Below are 24954 nucleotides of genomic sequence, written 5' to 3' on the forward strand. Positions count from 1 at the left end.
GTTACGCAGCCTGGCAGGTAAACGCAGGCTGGCTTGATCGCGGATGATTGATAGTAACGTGTAACCATCTAGCGTTGCTTCGGATATTTGCCTGGAACAGTTACAGCTGTCAGCGCTGACCGCCGAGGAGGCAACCGGAGAACAACACGGCAATCGCACAAACGAAGCAACCGTTTTCGAGACCGTTGGGCAAGGATAAAATAAAGCAATCAAACAACGGAATTCAAAAAGCAAAAAAGAAGATTTGTGCTCCGATAGGGGGAATCGAACCCCCGGCTGCCGTGTGAGAGACGGCGATGTTAGCCACTACACCATATCGGATTCTTGTTGAATAACGGCCCGAAATTTACCTTGATGAACTTTGACTAGCCCTCACCCTATCCATGATGGAACACCGATCATGCAAGTAGCGCTGCAGTGTCATTCGAAGACTACGAGGCCCTGTTAGGTAGCTAAGTTGATGCTACGAACGCCCTTGTTGAGAGTAAGACAGTCGGTGCCTGAACGAAACACAAACCCCCCCCACCACCACCACGCACTACCATACATAGCCTGCCTCTCTACCTGTCGGTATGGCTTCCAGCCCGTTGGACATCGCCGTCTTCCGCCGAAAGCCAGCTTCCCGGGCACCACCTGAGTTGCGCCGCCTGCAACTGCGCGCATTTCTATGTGCTGCCTCATTGCAGTCCTAGGCCGAACACAGCATCGAACCACAACAACTTTCTTATGGCGGTGACGGCAACAACAACAAAGACAAATGAAAGAATGCGTTGTCCCATGGTAGAGTGTCAGGGCTGGAATGTGCGGTCCGGACCCTCCCACTCCGAAAAAGCATATCTAGGCCTTGCAAGTTCGCAAACTCGTGCAGGATCGACGCATACTCCATGCTTGTCATTTTTCTCCCAACATTGACTCACCCGCGATCCTATTCTAGACCCCCCCCTCCCCCCCCGGGAGGCTGGCCTTCTGTTCTCCCGAGCGATGCAGTGCCTATCTAGTATCTCCCTGGTTCCTTTTTTTTTTTTTTTTTTTTTTTTGGATCCGTATTTCTAATTGGAATTAGAACCTGGATGGTCCAGACCTCCTCCCTCCCCGAATCCGAGATGCTGCATACACGTCAGGTGATCGACTCAAAGTCCGGGCTGGAACCCGAACCGAAATCTATCTACGTACATAGGTAAATGCGTACTTAGGTACATACATTGCATCCGCATCATCCAAGATGAGGCGGCCGATAAGCTAGCGCAAGCTCGACTGGACAGAACCGACGAGGTCGATCCTTCGGGGCAGGGGGGATTGCTGGTCGAGCAAAAGTACTTACTACGTACTGGGAATTTCTCGGTTTTGGCCGAGCTGAACCCCAGGAGGACAGTTAAAAGAAAGGGTAAAGGCAGAAAACTAAAAAGTCAAAGGTTGAATGAATATTAATGAAAAGGTGAAATGGTAGTTACTAGTCGGCCCGATTCGGACACTAGGCATCCTCCCTTAACTGACCTAACTACCTACTGACTTAGCCCATCTCTAATGCCTACATACGGAGTAGTTACCTATCTATCTAGTAGGTAATAACTACTTTAGATAGGTACTCCGTACGCGGGCCAGAAACTCTACCCAGATTTAGGTTCTGGGACTTTGATATATCAAGGGAATCGGGGATGTCAAATCTCAAATCTCCACTTTTTTTTTTTTCTCATCCTCACTCACTCCCGGGAAACCCCTGAGATGTCATGAGATGGATATCTGTCATGATGACATAGATACTTACCTACCTAGATACCTAGGAGCCCCAAAAATACTAAATATGAAAATCAAGAACCCCGGGCTAGTCACTCGCTCTATCAGGCTAGGTTCAGTTCGTGTTCCTTTTTAGATAGCCCTTCGGATATTCGATTCGGGAGGATGACCGGCGGGCGGCACAGTATACACAGTAGTAAGTATATTGAACCCCGACCTTCGTTGGATGATGCCCTAGCCTAGGTAGCCTAGCCTAGCCTAGGTAAAACTGACAAGTTGACAACCACAGTAAGTAAGTAATTGAATTGAATTGAATTGAATTGAATTGAACCACCCAGGTATCTACAGAGCAACACCTGTGCCTGTCTGTCTGTATATGTCTAGTGCATGCATGAAAAGTCTTATCCCCACTTGATGGGATAAGTATAATTTTAGCGCCAAATCATCCGGTTATTGTCCCGCTCTTTGCCTGATAGACATCTAGTCCCCGATGATGAATATGACACGTCCAGAAATCAGAAATCCTTCGACGCCCGCCGGGGGGTCATGATCTCCACAATCTTATTGTGGCTATTAGCTATCTATTTGCCACCCTGGGGCGAGCGCGGTCCAGATCGCAAGCCCGCTCGCGAATCTCGATGGGTTCGTTCGGTTTACGGTACGGACGGAGTACTTCGGTGTCCCCCCGTGTGGGTACATATTCCGTACTATGTAGATACTAGGTAGATGGTGGATGGTTACCAAGGGTTCCCATATTGCGTCTACACACTAGATACATGTGGCTTTGGTGCTATGGTGCCATGGGCCCGGCTGTGGCGGGCTGGCCACATTAGTTCTCAGGCAGAGAGACGACTGACTGTCTGCTGTCTGCCATAGTAGTAACCCAGACGACCGTCACCTACGGTAGCATGTATGTATGTAGTAGGCAAGTGCATCCGGCCCGGTCAGCGAAGCTCTCCTCTCCGCTTGAGCGGTCTGGCGACATTGCATCATCATCCTGCTCCCCATGAGTCATGGCCATCTACATGGCAGGATTCGAATGCTGTAACGAGTATGGACTTGGATGTAGGTGATGCAGCAGCTGTTGCCTGACTCAAGTGAAACCAGGTTCCGACTCCTTCAACTGTCATCTCCCACGCACGTGAGCATAAACTAACTTGATCGAAGCATACCAGCATCACTCTCATTACTTTCCCAAGTGGGCATACCATACCGTGCAGTGCAGTGATTTGCGCTGCACACCGTCTTCATCCAGGAACCCGAACCCCCTCCCTTTCTTTCTTTTTTTTTTTTTTTCTTCCCTGCTTTCTTTCTACAAACCGGACATGGGGACCAAGCAACGCTGCCTTGAATCCGATACTGCAAGACGCTGCACCGAGCACGCGAAGTATAATCCCCAGTCCCAGTCCCAGTCCCAACCCAGGGATCCCGTGTCTCCGTCCCGCATCAAGGAAGATGCATGTTTGAACTTACCCAGAGCAGTGTTCTGGGTGAAGATCCAGCCCGAAGACCCCCTCCCAGACGGCGCGCAAGCAGGTTATTGTGAAAAGATCCGGTGTGGTGTATGTATATTCCTACAGATGGCGATCTTCCTTGATGGCCCAAGCCAGGTTGTTGTCTCCAGCGCGTGCGAGTGTGCGAGTGTGCGAGTCGAGTCGAGTCTTTCCATTGACGAGTCGAGAGGCCGCGCAACCAAGTCCACTCCGTGTCATGGTTCTTTGGGTTCGTAGCAAGACGGGATGGCTTCCAAGGTTCGGGTTGCATAAATCGGTGAGCAAGCCCGGAGACACCGATGGAGTATTCCCCCAATCCTTTGCTGTAGACAAAGCAGGCTTATCAAGGTTGCATTCCCGACGGAGGTTCGTGGCCCTGTATGATGATGTCGAGAGATTGCGCGGGATGATCAAGGGAGCGGAAGAAGGCCATTGCGGTAGCAGAGTTCCGGTATCGTTGCGAAACCGAGGTGTAGTATGCGAGCAAAGTAGAGATGAGATGTTAGAGATGTCCAGAAAGGCAACAAACAAGGCAAAAGGCGGAAGCGGAGAAACAAGCAGCAGCCTTAATCGTCAGGTGCTGATAACGTCACGTGTCGGTCGGGTTTGCTGGAATGCGACATGGAAGTCAAGTAAGCGATGACATCGTTTCCAAGTAGTCAGTCAATTGAACACTCCTCTCGCTCCACATTGTTCTCCGCCGGCGTCTCTCCTCTAAGATGAATCTTAGCTGAACGCTAACACTGCACATACACACCTGGACCGATCCCTCCAGGATGAGCAATAGCTAGGCCCGAGACGAGACGTACATCATGGCAGCTCAACGACCCGGGCTCCTACGCGCATTCCCTCGCATCCTTTCCCAACATTCGATCCGACCACACACCCCGGCAAGGCTACGAGCCGTACCGCTCAGAATATGCGCTCAGCGCTACAGTACTGGCGCCGAGTCCAAGCGACCAGCACCGGCGGACCAATCGCCCGTTCCCGACCATCCCTCTGAATCTTCACACCTCAACCCGGCCCCCGACGATTACTCTCGCTTCATCTTCCAAGACAAATGTCGCTCGACGATATATGCAGGCTCCGGCGGAAACGGCTGTGTTTCGTTCCTGCGCGAGAAGTACGTCGAGGAGGGTCCACCGAATGGCGGCGACGGAGGTAGTGGCGGGAGCATCTACATCCAAGCCGTGGAGGGCCTCACCAGTCTGCATAAGCTTGCTCGAAGGGGGATTATCAAGGCCGGTCGAGGTATCAGCGGGCAGGGCAAGAGCAGGGGTGGTAAACGAGGGGACGATGTCCTGATCCAGGTTCCGGTCGGCACTGTGGTCCGTGAGGTGGACAGATACGACCCGGTCGAGGAGGAGATACAGCGTCAAAAAATGGAGGCCAAAAAGGCTGCAGAAGCAGCGAAAGCCGCGAAGGAGGCGGGGATGGTGGAGGGAGTGGAGGGAGTGGAAGGGTTGGAAGGATTTGAGGAGGTTGATGAACTGGATGAGATGGGTTTCTCGTCGATTCGGCACGATCGCTGGGTTCTCTATCCCGGCTCTAACCCGTCCGACTTCTTGATGACCGCGTTCCCGAAGAACCCGCCTCGCAGACAGCACATCGCGGCGATGGAACCAAGAGCGCCTATCTACCTCGACCTTTCACACCATATGGATCAGCCGATTTTGCTGGCTGCAGGAGCCGTCGGGGGGCTGGGTAATCCGCACTTTGTGTCTCGTTCCATCAACCGGCCGAAGTTTGCGTCCAGGGGCGAGGGTGGCATGCGTTTGGAGCTTGACTTTGAATTGAAGCTTCTTGCGGATGTCGGGCTGGTCGGAAAGCCTAATGCCGGGAAGAGCACTCTGCTTCGTTCGTTGACCAACAGTCGCACGCGAGTCGGGAACTGGGAGTTTACCACACTTGAGCCTAGCATCGGTACTGTGGTGATTGATAACAACAAGGGGAGACCTCTGGTCGAGATTGAGGGGAAACCCCGGCGCAAGAACTTCACTATTGCGGATATTCCCGGTCTGATCGAGGGCGCTCATCTTGACCGTGGCCTGGGCCTGGGATTCCTACGGCACATCGAGCGCGCCGGGATCCTTGCCTTTGTGGTGGATCTCAGCCGAGGGGACCCCGTCCAGGGCCTTAAGAATCTATGGCATGAGCTTGCCGAATACGAACGGGTCCGTGAAGTCGAGGAGGCCCTGGCGGATGAAGAGGCGGATCCAGAGGAGGATGACTTGACATGGACTCCGCCCACGCATGGCCTGCCTGAACTTCAGTCCGCAGACACCAAGGCCCGGCATCATCGCATCGTGTCCAAGTCCCAGTCCCAAGAAGAGCTTCCTGAGCTCCGCCTTCCGCCGATTCACACCAAACCGTGGTTCGTCGTGGCCACTAAGGCCGATCTCCTAGAGACTCAAGAGCACTACAAGGTTCTGCGCGACTACCTCGCCGCTGTCGAAAAGGGAGAAGCTGAGCACCCGGGCGGCCATGGGGGCGGGTGGAAGAAGAAAGTATGCGCTGTTCCTGTGAGCGCCATCCGGGGCCAGGGTGTCGAACGTATCCCTCGCCTGGTCATGGAGCTTTTGGATTAAAGGAGTATTTGGTTTGTGGTGTACGGGAAAAAAATAAAGTCTTTGTAAAATAGGGAGGGCATAGGGCGGGTGTTGATGGACTTGGTTTGCTCTTGTGGCTCTCTTGTGTAAATAATGACCGGGAATCTGCCTGCCCATTCGACTACAGAGAATCAGAATCAAAATATTCTCAACTCTAATTTTATGTAAATATAAACCATGGATAGGACGTTGTTGTCCTTCGATCTTATCGTCTCCGAATTTCCCCGCATGACGTCGTACGATCGCTTCGAATTTTCGGAGGGGAAAAGACGCGATAACAATTTCACCACCACCACCACCACTTTCTCTCTCTCTCTCTCTTTCCCTCTCCAACTCACCTCACCCTCTCACTCTTCAGCAACAACCACCTCCCCCCCTCGAGCCTCGACAATCGACATAGTGATATGCCCCCCCACCTCCCCCTCCACGAAACCATCCCATGGGCACTCACCTCCATCCTCAACCCCGCAGCCAACGACCCCATCCTCCGCTGCTATAACCAATCCATCGACGCCCTGCACGAGAACCTCCTCCCGGACCCCCATGCCGCCATCCAACTCGCCGACTCCCGTCTCCGCGTCTTCCCCTTCAAGGACGTCGACGACTGCTGGCGCCGCTTCTACACCGACGCAAGCATCGTGCAGGCCTGCGTGACCATCTACGAGAATAGCGGCATCCCTCACCACCACCACCACCACCACCACCACCGCGACGATGAAACTGGGGGGAGGAAGCGAAAGAGACAGCCTCATACGGAGTATATTTCTCGGATTATTGCCGATTTTGAGAACTGGGGGGATGGGAATGGGGATGGGGCAATGGAGCAAGGGGTGACGGTTGATGGGGATGCGGATGCGGAGTGGTTGGAACAGACGGTGCATTTGCTTGATAAGGCGCTGATTATGACGGGGGCGCCGCTTCGTGAGGCCGTCGTGGAGGGTTTGATTGATTCGTTGCAGGGTGCGATGAGGAGTGGGGGTGGGTCTGGGTCTGGGAAAGATACAAGAGGTGATGTGAAGGAGGGTCAGGGTGAGGAGCAAGGGGAAGAGAAGGGGAAATTCACCCCGCTGTTTTCACCAGACGCTGCACCCACGCCGGAGATCAAGTTCCCCATTCCGCGGGTCTCTGCGCCGTCGTTCGAGTACATGGAGCGACATATTCGGCTGGCCAGGACTCCCGTCGTGATCACCGACGCCGTGGGCCATTGGCCGGCGCTGTCGACGCGGCCGTGGGCGTCGAGGGAGTATTGGTTCGATCGCACGTTCGGGGGGAGAAGACTTGTCCCCGTGGAGATTGGTCGGGCCTATACGGATGATGACTGGGGACAGCGCATCGTGCCTTTCGCGGAGTTCGTGGGGAAGTACATCGACGCTGATAGAGAGCAGGATGGTCCGACGGGGTATTTGGCTCAGCATGATTTGTTGGCTCAGATCCCGGCGTTGCGGAGGGATATCTCGATTCCGGACTACTGTTTTGTGGATCCGCCGGGTCCGGAGAGGGATACGCCTGTGTATTTGGCTAAGAGGCGGGGGGAGGAGGAGAGGGGGGCAAGACGAAGACGAAGACGAAGTTGGAGGTGGGGGGGCAGGAGCAGGGGGTGGCTAATAAGACGGGTGAAGTGCGAGCACGACAACTCGGGGAGGAAGATGATGATGGGGTGGAATCCGAAGCGTCAGACTCCGAGTCTGAGTGCCCTTCTACAGGCCCGTTCATCAACACCTGGATGGGCCCTTCGTGGACCATATCTCCTCTGCACCATGACCAATACGATAACATCTTCGTTCAGGTTGTCGGCGCGAAGTATATCAGGCTGTACTCGCCCCATACACCCGCCTCGCAGATCTATCCCAAGGGCAAAGAAACCGTCAATCAATCCGCCAAGCCACCGTTCGAGGGCGAAGAAGACCACGATGATGATAGTGAAGAAGAGCACGAAGACCAAACATCTCACACCCCACCCAACCACGACCCAGACACCCAACACCCATCCACAACCATCCCCTCCAAACCCAACAACCAACAACAAAACCCCACCCTACCCACAGAAACAGAACCCCCCCACCTCATCGACATGTCCAACACCTCACAGGTCGACCTAGCCGCCATCGAGATGTCCCCCGCCGAAGAAGAGCAATGGGAAGACCTCTGGCCCGGGTTCCTGCAGGCAACGTACATCGAGACCGTGCTCCGTGAAGGCGAATGTCTGTATATCCCTGTGGGATGGTGGCATTATGTTCGGAGTTTGCGCGGTGGTGTGAGTGTTAGTTTTTGGTGGGAGTAGATTTGTCTTGTCTTGTCTTGTACATAGAATATGAAATATGAATGTAAATATACACATACACATACACATACACATAGATATACGTATCCCCCTCGGAAGATTTCTTTGCTCTAGAGCAGACTATCTAGTACTCTCTTCCACTTACTTACATTCATCACATCCATCACATCCATAGATTACACATAGGTAGACATATATAGACTTAATATGCGAAAGCCAGCACCACGAGATTGCTGGCGACGCTGGACACCACCTCTGTCTCTGTACTTAAGTTTATTCACCAGCCTAAGGAGGAAGGAGCCAACCATGCTCTGCGCTTTCCGTGGATGTCAAGGAATCGCGAAAATCCACTTTCTTTCTTTCTTTCTTTCTTTCTGTAGCTGGTGGGGCTGGGGACGCGTTTGACGTGTTTGGTTTTATTTGATGGGGGGGTGAATGGCTCGGTCAGTAAGTAGGGAGAGAAGAGGGGAAGGGGCGTGTTTTGTTGTGTGGTGTATAGCTACCTCTAGCTAGCTATTAATACAAATAGAACGTACCCCATACGAAGGAAGTTCCCATCGCATCAAGAAAAACTCTTTCTCTGTATGTATGTATGTATGTGTGTGTGTATCAATTCTGCATCCCCCTCACCAGCGCCAAAGGCTTCCCAGCCTCAATCGAATCCCCCGGTTGAACCAGGACTTTCTCCACCGTGGCCCCGGCGGCCGTGGACTCCACTCGCACGACAATCTCCAGCTTCATGGCTTCCAGGATCACGACGATCTGGTCGTGGTCGAGCTTGTCGCCTTCTCGGACTTCTACTTTCCATATGTTGGCGTTGAGGGGGGCTTCAATGGGGGTGATTCCGGGGTCTGTGGGTGGGGAGGAAGGGGTGTTAGTTGATTTTCTTTTTGCGGGTATGTATGGATGGAGGATGGAGGAGGGGTGGGGAGAGGGGGGATAGGGGGGAGGGGAAGGTTGTTAATATATGTGTGTGTGTGTGTGTATGTGTGTATGTACCTTTTAGTAGACTTTCAATGGTGTCCATGGGAATACCCCGTTCTGCTTTCTCCTTGGCCCATTGTTCGAGCAAGGCTGCCTCACGCTTGTCCATCTCGGCCTGTGCGTGTTGCTGCTTGGATCGGATAGTAGCGACCTCGTCCTTAGTGTCGTGGAGGAGCTTGTTATGCTCGGCCATGTCGAAGAGGACCTCATCCCATTGGTATTCGTATCTGCCGCTGTTGAAAAGGGCGAGTTGTTTCTCGTATTCTTCCTCGGACACGCGGTAGAAGGTGATCTGGTCGAAGTCCTCGAAGAGCCACGGTCGGTTGGCCTCGTAGCCTTTCTTGGATCCGAGAATGTCAACGCCTGGGATGGTCATCCCTGTCATTTGGTAGCCGCCGGGGGAGTCGACGTTGTATAGTCTGTTTTGTGTTGGTTAGATTGGGCTGGGGGGATGGTGAGAGTGGGTGATGGCTCTTACGACATGCAACTGCCACCCCAGGCTATTGACCCAGCCGGTGTGTATACTCTGCTGGGGTTCATCTTCGGGCAGTTCATTCGCTGGCGCGGGTCGACGGGGAGCGCGAGCGGCAGAGCAGTGAAGAATCCAACTGATATCACCATAAACGCGGCGGTTAGGTAGATGTTCTCGAACTGTTCTCTGCTGAAGGCATTGTTCTTCGCGACAAAGTCCATGTTGTCCGGCAGGTAGGTGGCGTAGGGACGCTGCGTCTCCATGTACCGCTGGATTGCATCCTTCTGTCTCTGGCTCTCGAATGCGAGGGGTAGCTTGAACCGTCGACTGGGGAATTTGGCTTGGCTGAGATCGCCAAGTTTTGTCTCAATGTTGCAGAGGTAGTTGAGAAGTTTCTTCTGTGGAATCTTTGTTCCGTCGTAGGAGAGCATCAGGGCTACTGAGTGTCAGTATATCATGTTGACAGAATAAGAAGGGGGGGGGTTTACAGTTTCCGCAGCCTAGCATTGAAGTCAGTCCATTGGAAAAAGTGATGTCCCCGCTTGCTTCAGATAAGGCCTTCTTGAGAGCGGTCACTCTACAACGATGGTTCAGATCAAACAATCCGACACCGTAGTCGATCAGAAGATAGTCATCACCGGCCTAAACAGACGATATATCAGAGTTGTTCAGCTCGGAGGTATTCAGATAGCTTGGCTTACCTGACGATACGAGACGAGCGGTTGGTTGCCGCTCTCTTGGATCTGATGAATAACACCACTCCCACGATCCGTTGCCGTCAATTCTGCCGGTAGCTCACTTTTTACAGGTGATATGCCACTGAGATCTCCTTTCAGACAGCCTTGAACCACTTCATCGATGAACCTTTCCACGTCCCTGCGAGACGACAAGGCATCTTCCAAAGACGTAGCCCGATACTTTAGCGTATCGCCCGCTTTTACTTGTCCCAGCTTCCATAAATCTGCCTTGCAGATCGTATGGCTGGTGACAAATCCCCCCAAGTCGGGTGCATCCGCAGGAAATATCACGGGGTCATCACCCGTCCAGTTGAGAGAGCCTATCGCATACCCATACTCGATCAGATTGGACGGGTGCGCACCACCCTCTCCGCCATCTGCACGAGCCCAGGTAGGTTTCGGACCAAGAAGACGGATGCCGCCACGGGCCGCGTTATGGGATACTTTCCAGTTGGTGCTGTATAGCATATCGATGCTATCCGGGACAAGGAACCCTTGATCGTACGGACCGGGCATGGCCAGAATCTCCCAGTGGCTGGGATACTGGGGGATAAGATGCTTCGGTAGGTGGAGGTCTCCACTAACTTCTGGTATCTGTGGCGTGATTGAGAGGAGATCGCCAGAAGCAAGTTGTCTGCCTTGATAGCCTCCTACTCCAACCATTGGCGAGGTGGATTTTGACCCAAACCACTCTGCAACATTCAAGAAGCCCCCGTATACACCCAGATAAGCCCTGCAGCCATTACCAGTGGTTTTTCCAATCTTCAGCCGCTGACCAGCAGAAACCTTGACCCTTGACCACATTGGGACGGAGGTGTCATCAAGTTTGGCCTCGCTCGGTGCACCGCATAATGAGATAAGAGCCGGTCCTAAGAATCGGAGCTCTGGTCCGCTCAGAGTAATCTCCAAGGCTTCCATTCCCACTGGGTTACCAACAAGTGCGTTCGCAATGCGAAAGGCTGTTGGATCCATGGGGCCAGAGTGGCAAAAGCCCCTTCCCAGCGTTGGACGGCCGGGAAAGTCTTCGATGAGAGTATAGGCTCCGCCAGAAATAACATCGATGGCAGACAGTTTGAATTTGAAATCGTCTAAGAACTTGGTCAATGTCCTACCGGCAACAAACTCGTTGTCTGCCAAAATTTCAGCCAAAAACTCCAAGTTGGTTGGAGGGCCGCAAATTCGTGATTCGGTCAGTATGGTCTTCATCCCTTCAATTGTTTGCTGTCTACTTGGAGAGTGGAACATGACCTTGGCAAGCAAAGGATCTTTTTGACATTAGTATGCTGCCTTGTGCTTGTGGTAGCTGAAAAACATACCGTAGTTCGCTGACACTTTGACGCCTCGATAGATCCACGTATCGATTCGAGATCCCGGGAGTTCTTTCCATTCCACACTCTGTAGAGTTCCAGGACAGGGAGCGAAGTCCTTGACGGGGTTTTCGGCATAGACTCTGGCTTCAATAGCGGCGCCGGATGGCGCATGCACTGGGATGATATTTGTTAGATACGCCGCATCGACACCCTTCTTTCCAGAAAGTTGAGCATCTGCTTGTTTCAACATCATTTCCACTAGGTCAACCCCATAACATAGCTCCGTTATTCCGTGCTCAACTTGCAGACGGGTATTCATCTCAAGGAAGAAGAACGCCCCAGTCTCATCATCCACAAGATATTCGATCGTTCCAGCCGATCCATAACTAATCGATTCAGCGAGACGAACGGCAGCATCACCCAGCTTCTCCCGCAGCCCAGGATTCCTGGTAACAAACGGACTCGGGCACTCTTCTATGACCTTTTGATGCCGCCTCTGTATCGAACATTCACGTTCGCCAATGTATATGGCATTGCCCTCTCCGTTCCCGAACACTTGCACCTCAATATGGTGGCTTGATGGATAGTAGCGCTCGATAAAAATCCCAGCGTTCTTGAATAAGGCTTCACCCCGGGACTTGACTGTGGCAAACGAATTGCGGACTTCCGTCTCGGTGTTGCACGTAAGTAGACCCATTCCACCACCGCCAGCCGTGGCCTTCAGCATTACCTAGAACAATGTCAGCCTTATCGCCAAAGACCAAATGGCCACCACCAAGACATACCGGGTATCCTAGATCTGTTGCTATCGCCACGGCTTCGTCTTCGCTTTGCACCAACCCCTGCGAGCCAGGCACGATGGGGACCCCAGCCTTTGTGGCAAGATCGCGAGCAGTATGTTTCAGCCCAAACGCTTCAATGCTCTCTGGCGATGGGCCAACGAAGGCTATCCCCGAGCTAGCAGCAGCTCTTGCAAAGTCTGCATTTTCCGACAAAAACCCGTACCCCGGTATGATAGCGTCGACATTGTTCCGCTTGGCGATTCCGATAATTTGTTCGCTGCAATCCTAGGTTAGAGACGAGTGATCGGTTGAAGAATGAGCCTTCCTACCTATCAATGTATGCCCGGGAGGGCGCACCAGACAGAAGAACGGCTTCATCTGCCAGGTGAACATGGGTCGAAGCAGCATCTGGCTCAGTGTATACGACTATTGTTCGAAGATTCAGTTTCCTATTGGACGTTAGTCGCTGAATGTGAAAGCCATCACGACAGTACATACTTTGCTGTCTTCAGGATTCTGACGGCGATTTCGCCACGATTGGCGATCAGTAGTGTCTTCAGGGAGTCCATTGTAGGTGGGTGGCGCCAGGTGAGGGGGTGGTGGTTTCGCAGACAGGGAGAGCCCCTGTGGCATTTAAATGGGCACGATAGACTATCGTTTGCCCCTGCACGCGTACCCGAAAGCCATGATCGGATCCGATGATGATAACAGCCATCTCTGATAGGTATGATGTAGGATCGACGGCCGTTGGAGACTTGGAGAAGTGCGGAGTCGGCTCATAGTTCACTGATAAGCCAGAACCTTGCGCGCCCCTCCTTGAAACGAATCCTCGATGGAATGCCTATGCTGCGCAAATCAAATGCCAGTGGCATTCGGCTTGGCCCTGTGCATCTATATTCCTGGTTTGGACGCGACAATCGTTGTTATGCGAGTACGATCGCCCCGTCATCCAGGGTAGCGGAATGGTTCGGCAGGTTTCCAATTTTTGGGATGCCTCTTACTCTGATTTTGAAATACACTCGGTGATATCTTTGGTTCTGGGTTATGACTGAACAATCCGGCCAGTGGTTGTTCGTCGTCGATCGGGGGGTTTGCAACTTTACCCCGCCATCTGTCGGCCAGCTGTAAGGTAGTAGTTTCTTTTCAACGGGCGCGGCATTACAAGCCTTGATGATCACTGGGCTGGCTCAAATGCGATCGGATGCTTGGTATTGCTGTCCAGATAGAAACAGAAAAAAATGCGTGTGTATGATGTGATGGAGGGAAGAAAAGGAGAGAAAGAAAAGATACCCCCCCATACATCATGTCCAAATGAAGCTATAAGGCTGATGTAAACCCCGGCCCATTACACTGCAAACAAAATGTTTGTTGAACATGAACATGTTCTTTTCACAATAACGACACCATTTATATAAGTCTGTCTCCAGTAGATAATTTTAATAAATCTCCCGGGCGCGACTAATATACTCCATGCAAGAGAAATCCCCTCCCTATCAAGAACTTATATATTAATCTTCCAAATTAGGGGCCAGTCTACTCCGTACAATCTCCTGGGAGGAACTGAGGAGGCATAGAATACCAACACTGCTACCGCCGATGATACTCTTCATGATGGTCACAGAGCAGGAAAGAGTTCCGAAAAGATGGCCTTCAATCGCACATGAAACAGTACTAATTACTCAATCAGCATTCCGACACGCTCATGGAGCAGTAGATAGATCCTCCGTCTTATGCAGAAAACCTCGGGATCCTCGGAAATCTCGGAAATTGAAGGGTGAAATTGCAAGGGTTCTTCCCATGAGAGATGATGCCTATGGTCACGTGCCTGTGACTCACTTTGGGACGACCGCCCTGCATACTGTTTAAATTCTGCCGGTTTTATTGCGGGGTTGCCTGACTTGGCCTCTTGCCATTTTCTTTTCCCGTGTCCTCCCCTCACATTGTTGACTACGTCGAAGCCAACAGCCAATCCTTCACAATGGCAGCCTCTGCAAAGGAAAGATTCGATCTCATCCGCGAGAATCTCGGCGAGATTCTCAACCCGGAGCTCATTGAGAGCATCCTCGCCGAGGGGCGCAACCCCCGTATCTACTGGGGTAAGGACTGCCCACATCTCCATTGCCTAGCATGGTCAACTGACATGATCTTTGTGTCCCTTCCTAGGTACGGCCACGACTGGAAAGCCTCATTCCGGATACTTTGTCGCCGCGCTTAAGATCGCCCAGCTCCTGGCGGCAGGATGTGAGGTGGTGATTCTCCTCGCCGACGTGCACGCCTTCCTGGACTCCATGAAAGCGCCCCTCGAATTGGTCGAGAACCGTGTCAAATACTACCAGAAGATTATCACGGCAATTCTGGAGGCTGTCGGTGTGTCGACGGAGAAACTTGAGTTCGTGCTCGGAAGCTCCTACCAGCGCAACCCCGACTATGTGATGGATGTTTACCGGCTCGCGGCTTTGACTTCCGAGCATGACTGCAGGAAGGCTGGTGCGGAGATTGTGAAGCAATCTACCAACGCTCCCCTGAGTGGCCTCCTGTACCCCATCCTTCAGGTTCTCGATGAGGAGTACCTCAAGGTCGATGCCGAACTGGGCGGTACTTTTTTCATATACCCCATGTGTCTTTACTATTCCTAACGGAACATAGGTATGGACCAGCGGAAGCTCTTCGTGGCGGCAACTGAGTGGCTGCCTAAGCTTGGATACCGCAAGGTAAGACCATTCGATATCTAGCCGCCGGGGCTACGTGAACATTTCTAATCGCATTCAACTTTTAGCGCGCTCATCTTATCACGCCGATGGTGGCCGGCTTGAGCGGAGGAAAGATGAGCTCTAGTATCGAAGGTAGGCGGAAACGGTATACCTTTCAACACGGCTCTTGCTAAACCCAACACAGATAGCAAGATCGATCTCCTTGATCCCCCGGAGGCGGTTTCCAAGAAGATCCGCAAGTCGGAAGCGGCCCCCAAGACTGTCGAAGGCAATGGCATCATTGCCCTGGTGGAATTTGTCCTCCTCCCCGCCGCCGCTCTTACGGGCAAGAAGGAATTCCGCGTGGAACGCCGGGATGCCGAACCCCTGATCTACACCGACATCCAACAACTCAAGGATGATTACGCAAACGATGTTGTATGTTGCTGATTTACTACGTGACCGAAAGCGGCACACGCACTAACAATCGTGTAGTTGACCCCCCAAATCCTCAAGCCTGCGGCCGCAGATGCTCTGACCCGCCTGATGGCGCCTATCTACAAATCCTACCAAGAGTCGCCCGAATGGCAGGAGATCACCCTTGCCGCTTACCCGCCCCCGGTTGTGCAGAAGAAGCAAAAGAAGGTCAAGGATAAGGGCACCCGCCACCCCGGAGCTACCCAGGAAAAGGAGCTTCCTGAGCGCCCGAAGGAGGCTTAGGTATATGTACCCGAAGTCATAGCCTCTGGGATTCAAAGTATCTCTCGATGATTCTTTCGAGAGAACTGATAGATGGTGATGAATCGATCGATAGATGGATAGAAAGAGAGGAGAGAGAAGAGAGAAGAGAAGAAGAGCTATCTGCAGGGAGGTCTGTCACTTATACGATGAACAAGTAGATAACATTCAAATTGATTGCGGGTGTTTTTGGCGATTTACAGCAGAAAGACCCTAAAAGTTCATGGGATTTCTATACATCAATACATCATGGTTAGCAATAGACGAAAGCAGCAATAAGTAGTACTTAGTTATTGGTACATACTAACTAACATGAGAGAATCAATATCGAGTGAGATTGGAGTCGTCTTTATCTGAGACATGGTATTCATTCAAAGCATAGTTGAACTTTCTTTCGGAATCAGTGGAGCGATTCGACATCATGCTAAGGCTTAAGCTTTCACTGTTTCATGGTCTTGCTGGATTTTATGCCTACTGCAGTGTAGGAGTGTACTAGTATATATCCTGAACGTGCACCACTCCCCCACAAAGACAACATATATATCAACTACTCGGTCTTACAAGATTTAGTCATGAACTAAACTATTAATACAAAAAAGATATTCCACTCGTGGTAGAAGAAAACAAAAAGAAAAAAAAAGGGGAACCACTCAACACAAAAACACACACAATGTACCCTCGATAGCAACATCGACCCGGGGGGAATGAGGAGGGAGGACTCAGGCAACGCACGGCGAGACAGAACGGCTTAATTTACTAAAACTTGTTTATAATAGCAATCTTTACATCACTATTCAACAAGAATCCGATATGGTGTAGTGGCTAACATCGCCGTCTCTCACACGGCAGCCGGGGGTTCGATTCCCCCTATCGGAGCTCATATTCTTTTCGCTTTCTTTTTGTTCTTCCTAGCAAGAAAGATTGTATGCTGCTTGCTTGGTATTCATTGATTACTCTTTCTTGTTTTCTTGGCTTGTGCTTCCTCAGTTGATTTGTTCCCATACTGCTCTTCTGTTGCAACGAGTTTACTTACTACCATCCCTAACCTAACCCAACCCAACACGAATCGTTCCATCTTAGACTTTTCCATTTTCATTGACATCTGAAACCAGATTGGTCCGGAGAGAATTGGTACGATCATCGCCATCGACTGAAAAGGAATTTATTAATTTGATATACTATCAAGGCAGCGATTCGATGACCCTATATCTCTATTTAGTACTCCGTACTATTTGCACGATGATCCAACCGCCAGATACCCAATCAAGCAGCCAAAGCCCCCGTCCCCCCCCCCACCAGCACGATCCCCACATCTCGTGGCCACTGTTATTATGGCGGACAACCACTAGATAAGTAGATATAAATAACCGAGCCCCGGAGTCTATCTCCCTAGTACACAGGACGTCATAGATATCTACCTAGAGGTACTAGATAGGGAGCTCAATTGGTAGGAATGATTAACTCGACACAAGAATAGCTAACTCACTAGCTGCCCGTGGATCCGTTCTCGAAAATACAGCCGCTCTTAGTAGATAGGCAACGGGTATAATAAATAGCACCCGGCCGTCCTGCATACTATTAGACTACTCCGTATTTATAGAGCCATAGCGCTCGATCCCGACACCCTCACTGTTATCTAGTTCAGCTGTAGCTCAACCAATTGGACGTAGAAGTGGCCCAACGGTTCTAGCACTGCCGAGAAAACTTGCTGGTTTCTTTTCTTCCTCCTCTGCTTGTCTGAGCGTGATCATTGAATATACCCATTACTCATGCCGGGACCGATAATAGTTCTAGTATAGTGTGTTGTAGTGTAGTGCATGCAGGGTGCGAGGGGAGCGGACTGACATTGATCCTATATCGGAAGTGGCATTGTGGTCTGACAGTGTTTTCAGCGTATTGTTAGCCAAAGTATCAAAGGTCGGGGTGGATGGAGGAGGGGATGGGCCACATCATCCGGCTCCATGTCTAGGCAGTATGCAGTATAGTCTGACTGTGCTCGTTGGGGATCGCCAAGGCGGCCATGGAGTAGGTAGGTAGGTATCTAGTCACATGGGTATGGTCTTTTGAATGCGCAGGCGGGGCATATGTGCGAATATTCGAGATGTATGAGTTATTATACCCAGTAGTCTTCCCGCATGGTTAGAGCACAGTAGAGTTGATAAGCGCAGTGGAGCAGCCGTGGTCCGATATCGTTTGCGATGAATCATGCTTGCCTGTTTGGGTTAGCCGGCGCGCCCAGAGGCCCCCCCGCACCGACCACGCCGGGCCCGAAACGGCAAAGCGCTGTCAACAGAAGGGCGTACAAGGCGCGCGGTGATCCATTTTTTCCTTCGGTTTGGCCTTTTGGACGGTGGACCACGCAGGCTTCTCCGCCGCTCCGGATATCCTCAGTTCCTCACTGCCCGGGGCTGGCGCCAATCGGTTATGCCGTCTGGCCCGGATACGACGACCATGGATCAATCATGGATCAATCTCTCCCGCGGAAATCTGCTCAGTGGCTTACTGGGAATCCCCCCCTCCAGAGGGGGGGTCCACGAAAGGCGCTTTCTGTCTAGTGCCCACTACTGCTCACTGGACAGTGGAAGATGCTAGCAATCCTAGCCCATCTATCTACTATCTAGTGTGATCTAGCTAGCAGGGGTTCTCCGTTCCGGCATGCTTTTGATACCCCAGACGAAAAACATAGTCTACCTCCGATGCTGGCGCCGCTGCTGCTCCCCTTGATCCTCCGTCTTATTTGATTGTCCATCACCCGGCTTCCCTTTGCTTCAGCCTGAGGGGAAACCACCATACCACACCGTCCTACTCCTGTAACCCTATAAGTCAAGATCGCGCTTTTCATTAAACGTTAGATTGAATTCCCGACCCAGTACCCCACACTGGGATGGAGTACTTCGATTTCGATGAGGCCTCCTGCGGCTCCCATGTGCGCGAGGATGACGTTGCGTCGGACAACATCGAGCTCGACGAGGAGAATGAGGCGGTTGCAAACTACAACTCGCTCCTCCAAGAGCAACCCCTAGAGTTTTCCAATGACCTGCCGGAGCAGGATATTGACGGGCAGCAGCTGGAGGACGCGCCTGATCCGGCGCTGCACAAGGGTGTCTACCCCATGGGCCGCTCCAAACTACCGTGCGACTTTTGCAGACATATGAACCTGGACTGCTTCGTCGCAAAGAGTGGGGTCATGAACCAGGGCAGTTGTACATGTTGTATTTCGCTCTACCGAGAGTGCAGCTTCACGGTCGCCCCGGCGCCCGGAAAGTTCCTGGACACATTGCATCCAATCTCCGAGAACGCCTACATCCCTACCGGCGATCTGACGGGGAAGAAGGCGCTGAAGTCCCTTTCCTACATCACCGATGTTGACGGCCGTTCGAGGAAGAGCAATTCCCGATTGTCGCGGGAGGCAACCCGTACCCTCAAGAAATGGCTCCAAGAGCACGGGGAGCACCCGTACCCAACCGAGCAGGAAAAGGATGAATTACAGCAACGCACGGGGTTAAATCGAACGCAGGTCTCGAACTGGCTGGCGAATGCTCGGCGCCGCGGGAAAGCTCGTCCCGCTCCGCAGGGCAGCACTTCCGCGACTGCAATCAACATTCCCGGGCAAAAGCGTCTGGACGTGGCTTACATGACGCCCATTGAGCGTTGGAAGCACTCACCCCCCGAAAACGAACCGGCTGCCACGTCCGATATTCTGCGCGCTTTGGTTAGTACAGACCTAAATCATGACCGACAGCGCTCGTCCCAGTCAGGTCACGTGCGGTCCCATTCTCGGAAGACTGGGTCTAGCAATGACTCAAGCCATGCCAACTCCATTTTGCTTCGAGCTCCCTCCGTGAGTAGTCATGAGACAAGTCAGTCGGTCAGTCGCTCTTCACTGTCCGAGTTCTCCTTTGCTTCTGCCTTCTCCCACCGATCCTCTCTAGGGTCCTTCGGTTCCATGGAGCGGAAGGAACGACGCCGTCGTCGCAAGCCCTCACTCCCCGTCAACACCTTCAATCAACAGAAGGCACGAAGCGCTCGGATATACCAATGCACATTTTGCACCGACTCCTTCCAGACCAAGTATGACTGGCAGCGCCATGAGAAGTCACTGCACCTGGCTCTGGAGAAGTGGACCTGCTCGCCGTTCGGGGGCGTGGCCGTCATGGACGGTGCCAAGCGCTGTGTGTTCTGCAGAGCCATTGATCCAGACAACGACCACCTTGAGTCTCACAATTACAGTACCTGTCAAGAGAAAACCCCCGCCGAACGATCCTTCTACCGGAAAGATCATCTCAACCAGCACCTAAGGTTGATGCACAATGTGAAGTTCGACCAATCAATGAACACATGGAAGAGTACCATGACGGAGCTGAAGTCCCGATGTGGTTTCTGTGGGTTGGATCTCACCACCTGGAAAGATCGAGTCGACCATCTGGCCCACCACTTCAAGAATGGCAGTAGCATTGGTCAATGGCAAGGGGACTGGGGCTTTGAACCATTTGTCCAGAACCTGGTGGAGAATGCAATGCCTCCATATCTCATTAGCACCGAACAGAAGACGCTAAACCCTTTCAGGCCCAACGTTGCCGGAGAGGTGACAGGCCTGATAAGGCCGGAAGACGCCAATTGCTATGGTCGTCTGCAGAGCGAACTCTCCGCCTTTGTGCTTGATCATATGGCTGCCGGTGTCATGCCCACCGACCGGATGATCCAAGATGAAGGCCGCCGGATCGTTTACGACAATGACGACCCCTGGAATCAGACCTGCGCCGATAACCCCGTCTGGCTCAGCCTTCTGAAACGAGATACCGGACTCGAATTGGTCCCCGGCTCAGAGAATCTCCAGTTCTCCGACCTGGGCATGCAGCCACCATTTGCTGCCGCTGATGGGTTGAAGCAGCCACCCACCGAAACCAATCCGCACGCGCGATCTATTTGCTCCCAACAGCGGACGTTCAGCCCCGCACATCCCGGCTCTGGCTTCCAAAGTCCCGTCTTTCCCGGGTACGGTCGGGCATCTGCCGCTGCAAGTGCGCCCGGGAGCTCCAGTGGTAGCTATGCCGAAAGCTCTGGCTTTATCCCGGCTCGACCATACTCTGGGCTGTCTGCCGACTGGGGAAGCAGTCTGTCTGCTGGTGTCGCATCCCTCTCGACGCCTCACAGCGGATCCGTCGATCAGTTCGTGCAGATGGGATTCGATCCCGAATTCCTGCAACAGCTGAATGAGCGGTATGATGAGTTGCCTCTGGGGGACCTGCAGGGTCTGAGCTTTGACGAGAGCAGGCGCGCGGGCGGAGTTGAGTTCGGAAACGGCAGGAGACATCCAGCAGAATCAGCTGGTAAGCCGTTGCCCGTGTCCAGCATGGGATCGGCGCCGATTGCCATCCCCAGTCCGAAGAGTGCCGATGCGCTGATGCCCGACGCGGTTCCCGAATAGAACCGTCCGGGTAGGATTGGGGTATGGCGTGGATAATGGGATTGATGAGATTGGTTATGTGGCATACGTGCAGCGAATGTAGATAGTTGTTGTTTGGTTGAGGTCTGGAGTTAAAAGTTGTCTGTCGTTTCCCTCACGGTTCTTCTTGCAAGAACTACTCTCATTTCCTTTCGAGCGGTTGGGATCCTTCTTCGACTGAAGGGGATCCGAAGGCGATCATTTGCCGGAGATAGCGACGTTTAATATAGGGAGCTAGACATACCCCTCTCCAATAACCGTGAGTCCGATTATCAGAACACTCAGCCGTAGTCTTTTCACAGGGCGTAGACAAGTAACCCCACGCCACCGCCTGATTGGGCCATCCGACCCTCGGGCGTGCGAATGAGCAGGACGACGAAGCGACCGAGTCACGGGCCTAGAGTTGGCCCACGAGGAGAGGCTAACGTCTGGCCGAAGTCTGGTTGGTCCCTGCAACCAGTTCCTGGAAAGTGAGTAAGAAAAAAGAGGGTGGCGGCTTATCGGAGGGGCTGACATGTGAAAGCCGAAGCCACGGCAAAGTTAGACCACCTCCGAACTTTTCCCAACCCATCCATGCATGATGCATCCTGATTCCCAGCTGTCAGACGCAGCCATGTGCGCCAGGAAAGGGCCAGACGATCACCGCCACTACCACTAGCCTGCCCTCTCAGAAAGCGAAACGAAACGACTCTCCCCTCCGCCCTCTTTGCCCGCCAGTGCCCCATATCCTGCGTCACGAATACGTTGGTTGCATGCGCCCATCGCGTCTTTTGTTCCAGCCCCCTACAAAATGGACAGAATGGACGACATAGCTACCCTGGGTGATACAATGATCTTCCGCCAGGCGTTTATTGTCTTTGCGCAGGGCGTTCAGGCCTCCGTTCGACGGCGGCTCCAACTTGCGAGATCGGAAGCCCATCCCGGCGGCGCCAATGCAGAAGCAGAAGCAGATTCTTTGGTCGACGAACAGCGCCAGAGTAGCGAGAAGCAGGACAGGTGCAGGCCTTCTTCTTCCGACTCGGAGTTTGATTATTGGCGGTCAATGCCTAATACGCCTCCGTCTGGCGTTGGGGCTGGGACTGGGGCTGGGACTGGGACTGTCTTCCCGCGCTCTAGCACCGCAAGCAGCAGCCCGAGCACGGCGAGACACTCGTACAGCTCGTCGATGACGGGAAGATCGCATGAGGAGACTGATGCTTCGAGCTTCGAGGATGGTAGATCTGTCGATATGTTCGGGCCGAAAATGTCCAGGTACGAGGTGGGTTCGGGGCTGCGGTGGAACCGAATAGTGCCTGGTTTGTTGAGCCACACCCCTGCTTCATCGTGGCCTGTCGTTGCCGTTTGCATGCCCAGAGGCAGACGGGGTCCATGTGCCAATTGGGCAGAGACCTGGCTAACATGATATGATCTCAGCAACGAATCTCTTCCAGAGCGCATGCCGCGAAGCCGAACAGCCCCAATCCGATGGCGCCCTGGCCCGTTCGTTGTGCATCAATGCCATAAGCTATTGCCTCGGTGGCCTCCCAGACAACCTGACGCATGAGGAAATCACAGAAATCCGACGCAGTATCCCCTCCAGTATCATACCACCTTTGTCCGATCGAAACCCGCCCGTGGCCGCACTCGCCGGCCTGCTTCCAGGGGCGGGATATCAACCTGAGCGTGAGCGAACTCTTGTCCATCGGGCCGTAGCGTACATCATTGTCGCATTTTTCGTCGGCCTGCAGATGCTCCTGCCCTTTCTCAAAAGGCTTGCTGCTTATCTATACGAACTTGAACAATCATACCGGCCCATGCAGAGCGTCATGGCGGGAACAATGGGCATTGTTGGTAATTTTGGCAGGGGCGGTCAGAATCTGGGCTATGCAGCATTAAATATGCGCGCGGGGAAATTCGGCGACTCTGTGCCGTATTGGATCACGTATTTCGTGGAAGGCACTGCCGGTGGATTCTGCGAGGGCGTCGGCGAGGGCATGGTCAGGATGGGAGTCTCGTTGCCGTATGATAAGCTGGAGAGCGCCCACATGCGGTATTCGGGGCGGTGAGATGTGCTACGACGACGCATCTGACGGAACAATTTGCTACATAGATATGATGGTCACGCGACATGAGATTGAAACTGAAATAGAAATTGAAATTGAAGACTCCCCGGCCGGAGATAGCGGACATAAGACGGGCAGCTCCCACTCGAACTTCCTTCACTCCGCCGCCGCCCCTGACCATTTCCCCGTCCCGACCACACTTCACCATCGCATCATGTCGACCTCCCGCCTCCCCAACATCCCCGCCCTCAGGAAACAGCAGCTGCTTCTAGAATTGTGAGCTCGCCCATATCGCCTGACCGACAGAAGAGAACAAAACAGACCAAAGCAGGAACCATGGTGCTGACCGCTCCCGCAGCGCAAGCTTGCAACATGCCGCTCCTCCGGGCACGTACGTGAGCCTCAGCCCCGGCGATCCAACTCTCTGGCTGGGCGTCATCTTCGTTCGCTCCGGTAACCACCCGTCTCTGCATAGCACACAAACACCCCAAAATCAATGCATACCATACCTAGAACTGGAGCGCTAACGTGCCCCCCTTGCATAACCCGCAGGTCCCTATGCCTCCGCCGTCCTCCGCTTCCAGATCCGCTTCCCCGCCTCCTATCCCGACATGCCCCCTCTGGTCAATTTCGCTACCGACGTCTTCCACCCCCTGATCGTGCCCCTCACCACATACACCTTCAGCACTGGTGCGTCGAGCGAAGACCCCGTCAGCGCCACGGACGACGAGCGCTTACCCCCTGGTGGGTTCAGTCTGCGGCATGGATTCCCGCACTGGTTTGGACGCGCCAAGCGCGCGGGGTTGAATTCGAATGCTTCGGTTAAGGATACTAGTGGAAGGAATTCGAGTGCTAGTGGTGGGGTGCCCGAGTCTCCGGTTAAGGACAATGGGGTAGATGATAATGTTCCCGGTTCGCCGGCGGAGCAGTCTACGGGTGGAGGTGAAGGGGAGGGCGATAAAGAGGATGGAGAAAGAGATAGGGATGTGGATGGTAATGGGGATGGGGAGGGAGAGAGAGAGGAGACGGAGGAGGTCCTTGTCGTACCCCCCGTTGACAAACCGGTCGAACCGCGGAAAACAGTCCCGGCTTCGGTCTTGTTGGATTACATTCGGTCGACGTTCGATGATGAGGCGGTTCTTGACTCTTTGCCGCTCGAGGCGGCAGGCAATCCCAGTGCGTGGCATGCGTGGAAAGCACACAGGAAGGAGAGCAGTAGCGCTGCGTCGCTCAGTGATCTGAAGAAGGGAAGCCCGCAGGCCAGGCTCCCGGGTGATTGGCACTGGGATGGGATCTGGGCCAGACGTGTGCAGAACGAGATCGAGGCTAGTAGCTCGGATGCAACGTTGTTCGGGAACGTGGCGCGAGGGGGCGTGGAAGAGATGGTAATTTTCCCTCCTTCTCCTTCAAGTGAATGATGTTATGGGTTTCAATCAGTTGCTGACTATGACCTGCAGATTAGGTTCTCGAGACTCGATGATACTACGTTAACCTCGATCAAGGAGATCATGATCCCGCGGACGGGCGAAGTGCGCGATTAATTCGATATACCCATCAATAAAAGTTCCCGGGGATTCCAGTTGATCTGATATACCTACCTAATACATAATTAAATTATGGTTTCAGCGGCAGCCAA

The 24954-nt window shown here is 53.0% G+C and overlaps 8 protein-coding genes and 2 non-coding genes across 10 annotated transcripts; 8 read left to right on the forward strand and 2 right to left on the reverse strand.

The window, feature by feature from the left end:
- Nucleotides 1-249: 249 nt before the first annotated feature.
- On the reverse strand, nt 250-321 carry BO70DRAFT_t50. The gene has a single exon. It is a non-coding gene; the product is annotated as a tRNA-Glu (tRNA).
- A 2787-nt stretch (nt 322-3108) lies between these two features.
- Nucleotides 3109-3955, forward strand: BO70DRAFT_133675 (uncharacterized protein). Its single transcript, XM_025538063.1, has one exon. The coding sequence runs from the start codon at nt 3331-3333 to the stop codon at nt 3868-3870; it is 540 nt and encodes a 179-aa protein (XP_025402899.1). The 5' UTR covers nt 3109-3330; the 3' UTR covers nt 3871-3955.
- Nucleotides 3900-5950, forward strand: BO70DRAFT_359055 (GTP-binding protein Obg). The gene has a single exon (XM_025542448.1). The coding sequence runs from the start codon at nt 4040-4042 to the stop codon at nt 5813-5815; it is 1776 nt and encodes a 591-aa protein (XP_025402900.1). The 5' UTR covers nt 3900-4039; the 3' UTR covers nt 5816-5950.
- A 232-nt stretch (nt 5951-6182) lies between these two features.
- BO70DRAFT_426461 (putative JmjC domain protein) lies at nt 6183-8170 on the forward strand. Its single transcript, XM_025547788.1, has 2 exons — nt 6183-7405; nt 7456-8170. The coding sequence occupies exons 1-2, from the start codon at nt 6241-6243 to the stop codon at nt 8115-8117; spliced, it is 1827 nt and encodes a 608-aa protein (XP_025402901.1). The 5' UTR covers nt 6183-6240; the 3' UTR covers nt 8118-8170.
- Nucleotides 8171-8615: 445 nt separating this feature from the next.
- BO70DRAFT_330289 (bifunctional urea carboxylase/allophanate hydrolase) lies at nt 8616-13017 on the reverse strand. The gene is made up of 9 exons (XM_025540824.1): nt 12901-13017; nt 12732-12851; nt 12406-12679; nt 11627-12350; nt 10275-11575; nt 10062-10215; nt 9580-10009; nt 9117-9520; nt 8616-8968 (listed from the first exon to the last, which is right to left on the reverse strand). The coding sequence occupies exons 1-9, from the start codon at nt 12969-12971 to the stop codon at nt 8727-8729; spliced, it is 3720 nt and encodes a 1239-aa protein (XP_025402902.1). The 5' UTR covers nt 12972-13017; the 3' UTR covers nt 8616-8726.
- Nucleotides 13018-14324: 1307 nt separating this feature from the next.
- Nucleotides 14325-16104, forward strand: BO70DRAFT_359057 (tyrosine--tRNA ligase TYS1). The gene is made up of 6 exons (XM_025542449.1): nt 14325-14498; nt 14566-14997; nt 15049-15113; nt 15179-15245; nt 15298-15530; nt 15588-16104. Exons 1-6 carry the CDS (start codon nt 14381-14383, stop codon nt 15810-15812), a joined length of 1140 nt encoding a protein of 379 aa, XP_025402903.1. The 5' UTR covers nt 14325-14380; the 3' UTR covers nt 15813-16104.
- A 530-nt stretch (nt 16105-16634) lies between these two features.
- On the forward strand, nt 16635-16706 carry BO70DRAFT_t47. The gene has a single exon. It is a non-coding gene; the product is annotated as a tRNA-Glu (tRNA).
- Nucleotides 16707-18550: 1844 nt separating this feature from the next.
- Nucleotides 18551-21585, forward strand: BO70DRAFT_133729 (putative homeobox and C2H2 transcription factor). The gene has a single exon (XM_025538064.1). It carries the CDS (start codon nt 18715-18717, stop codon nt 21256-21258), a length of 2544 nt encoding a protein of 847 aa, XP_025402904.1. The 5' UTR covers nt 18551-18714; the 3' UTR covers nt 21259-21585.
- Nucleotides 21586-21842: 257 nt separating this feature from the next.
- Nucleotides 21843-23443, forward strand: BO70DRAFT_359059 (uncharacterized protein). Its single transcript, XM_025542450.1, has 2 exons — nt 21843-22571; nt 22690-23443. The coding sequence occupies exons 1-2, from the start codon at nt 22067-22069 to the stop codon at nt 23319-23321; spliced, it is 1137 nt and encodes a 378-aa protein (XP_025402905.1). The 5' UTR covers nt 21843-22066; the 3' UTR covers nt 23322-23443.
- An 83-nt stretch (nt 23444-23526) lies between these two features.
- On the forward strand, nt 23527-24944 carry BO70DRAFT_385009 (putative ubiquitin-conjugating enzyme). The gene is made up of 4 exons (XM_025545702.1): nt 23527-23574; nt 23654-23771; nt 23871-24703; nt 24776-24944. The coding sequence occupies exons 1-4, from the start codon at nt 23533-23535 to the stop codon at nt 24857-24859; spliced, it is 1077 nt and encodes a 358-aa protein (XP_025402906.1). The 5' UTR covers nt 23527-23532; the 3' UTR covers nt 24860-24944.
- Nucleotides 24945-24954: the final 10 nt, after the last annotated feature.

Source organism: Aspergillus heteromorphus (genome assembly GCF_003184545.1).
Source record: "Aspergillus heteromorphus CBS 117.55 chromosome Unknown BO70scaffold_3, whole genome shotgun sequence".
NCBI lineage: Eukaryota > Fungi > Ascomycota > Eurotiomycetes > Eurotiales > Aspergillaceae > Aspergillus > Aspergillus heteromorphus.

Coding starts and splice junctions, on each gene's coding strand:
- BO70DRAFT_133675 (XM_025538063.1), top strand. CDS start 3,331: ATGGCCCAAGCCAGGTTGTTGTCTCCAGCGCGTGCGAGTGTGCGAGTG.
- BO70DRAFT_359055 (XM_025542448.1), top strand. CDS start 4,040: ATGGCAGCTCAACGACCCGGGCTCCTACGCGCATTCCCTCGCATCCTT.
- BO70DRAFT_426461 (XM_025547788.1), top strand. CDS start 6,241: ATGCCCCCCCACCTCCCCCTCCACGAAACCATCCCATGGGCACTCACC. Junction 7,406..7,455: donor AAGACGAAGACGAAGACGAA/GTTGGAGGTGGG, acceptor AGACGGGTGAAG/TGCGAGCACGACAACTCGGG.
- BO70DRAFT_330289 (XM_025540824.1), bottom strand. CDS start 12,971: ATGGACTCCCTGAAGACACTACTGATCGCCAATCGTGGCGAAATCGCC. Junction 9,521..9,579: donor TGGGGTGGCAGTTGCATGTC/GTAAGAGCCATC, acceptor AACACAAAACAG/ACTATACAACGTCGACTCCC. Junction 8,969..9,116: donor CATTGAAAGTCTACTAAAAG/GTACATACACAC, acceptor CCCCACCCACAG/ACCCCGGAATCACCCCCATT.
- BO70DRAFT_359057 (XM_025542449.1), top strand. CDS start 14,381: ATGGCAGCCTCTGCAAAGGAAAGATTCGATCTCATCCGCGAGAATCTC. Junction 14,499..14,565: donor CAACCCCCGTATCTACTGGG/GTAAGGACTGCC, acceptor GTCCCTTCCTAG/GTACGGCCACGACTGGAAAG. Junction 15,114..15,178: donor CTAAGCTTGGATACCGCAAG/GTAAGACCATTC, acceptor TTCAACTTTTAG/CGCGCTCATCTTATCACGCC.
- BO70DRAFT_133729 (XM_025538064.1), top strand. CDS start 18,715: ATGGAGTACTTCGATTTCGATGAGGCCTCCTGCGGCTCCCATGTGCGC.
- BO70DRAFT_359059 (XM_025542450.1), top strand. CDS start 22,067: ATGGACAGAATGGACGACATAGCTACCCTGGGTGATACAATGATCTTC. Junction 22,572..22,689: donor GTGGAACCGAATAGTGCCTG/GTTTGTTGAGCC, acceptor ATATGATCTCAG/CAACGAATCTCTTCCAGAGC.
- BO70DRAFT_385009 (XM_025545702.1), top strand. CDS start 23,533: ATGTCGACCTCCCGCCTCCCCAACATCCCCGCCCTCAGGAAA. Junction 23,772..23,870: donor CGTCATCTTCGTTCGCTCCG/GTAACCACCCGT, acceptor CATAACCCGCAG/GTCCCTATGCCTCCGCCGTC. Junction 24,704..24,775: donor GAGGGGGCGTGGAAGAGATG/GTAATTTTCCCT, acceptor TATGACCTGCAG/ATTAGGTTCTCGAGACTCGA.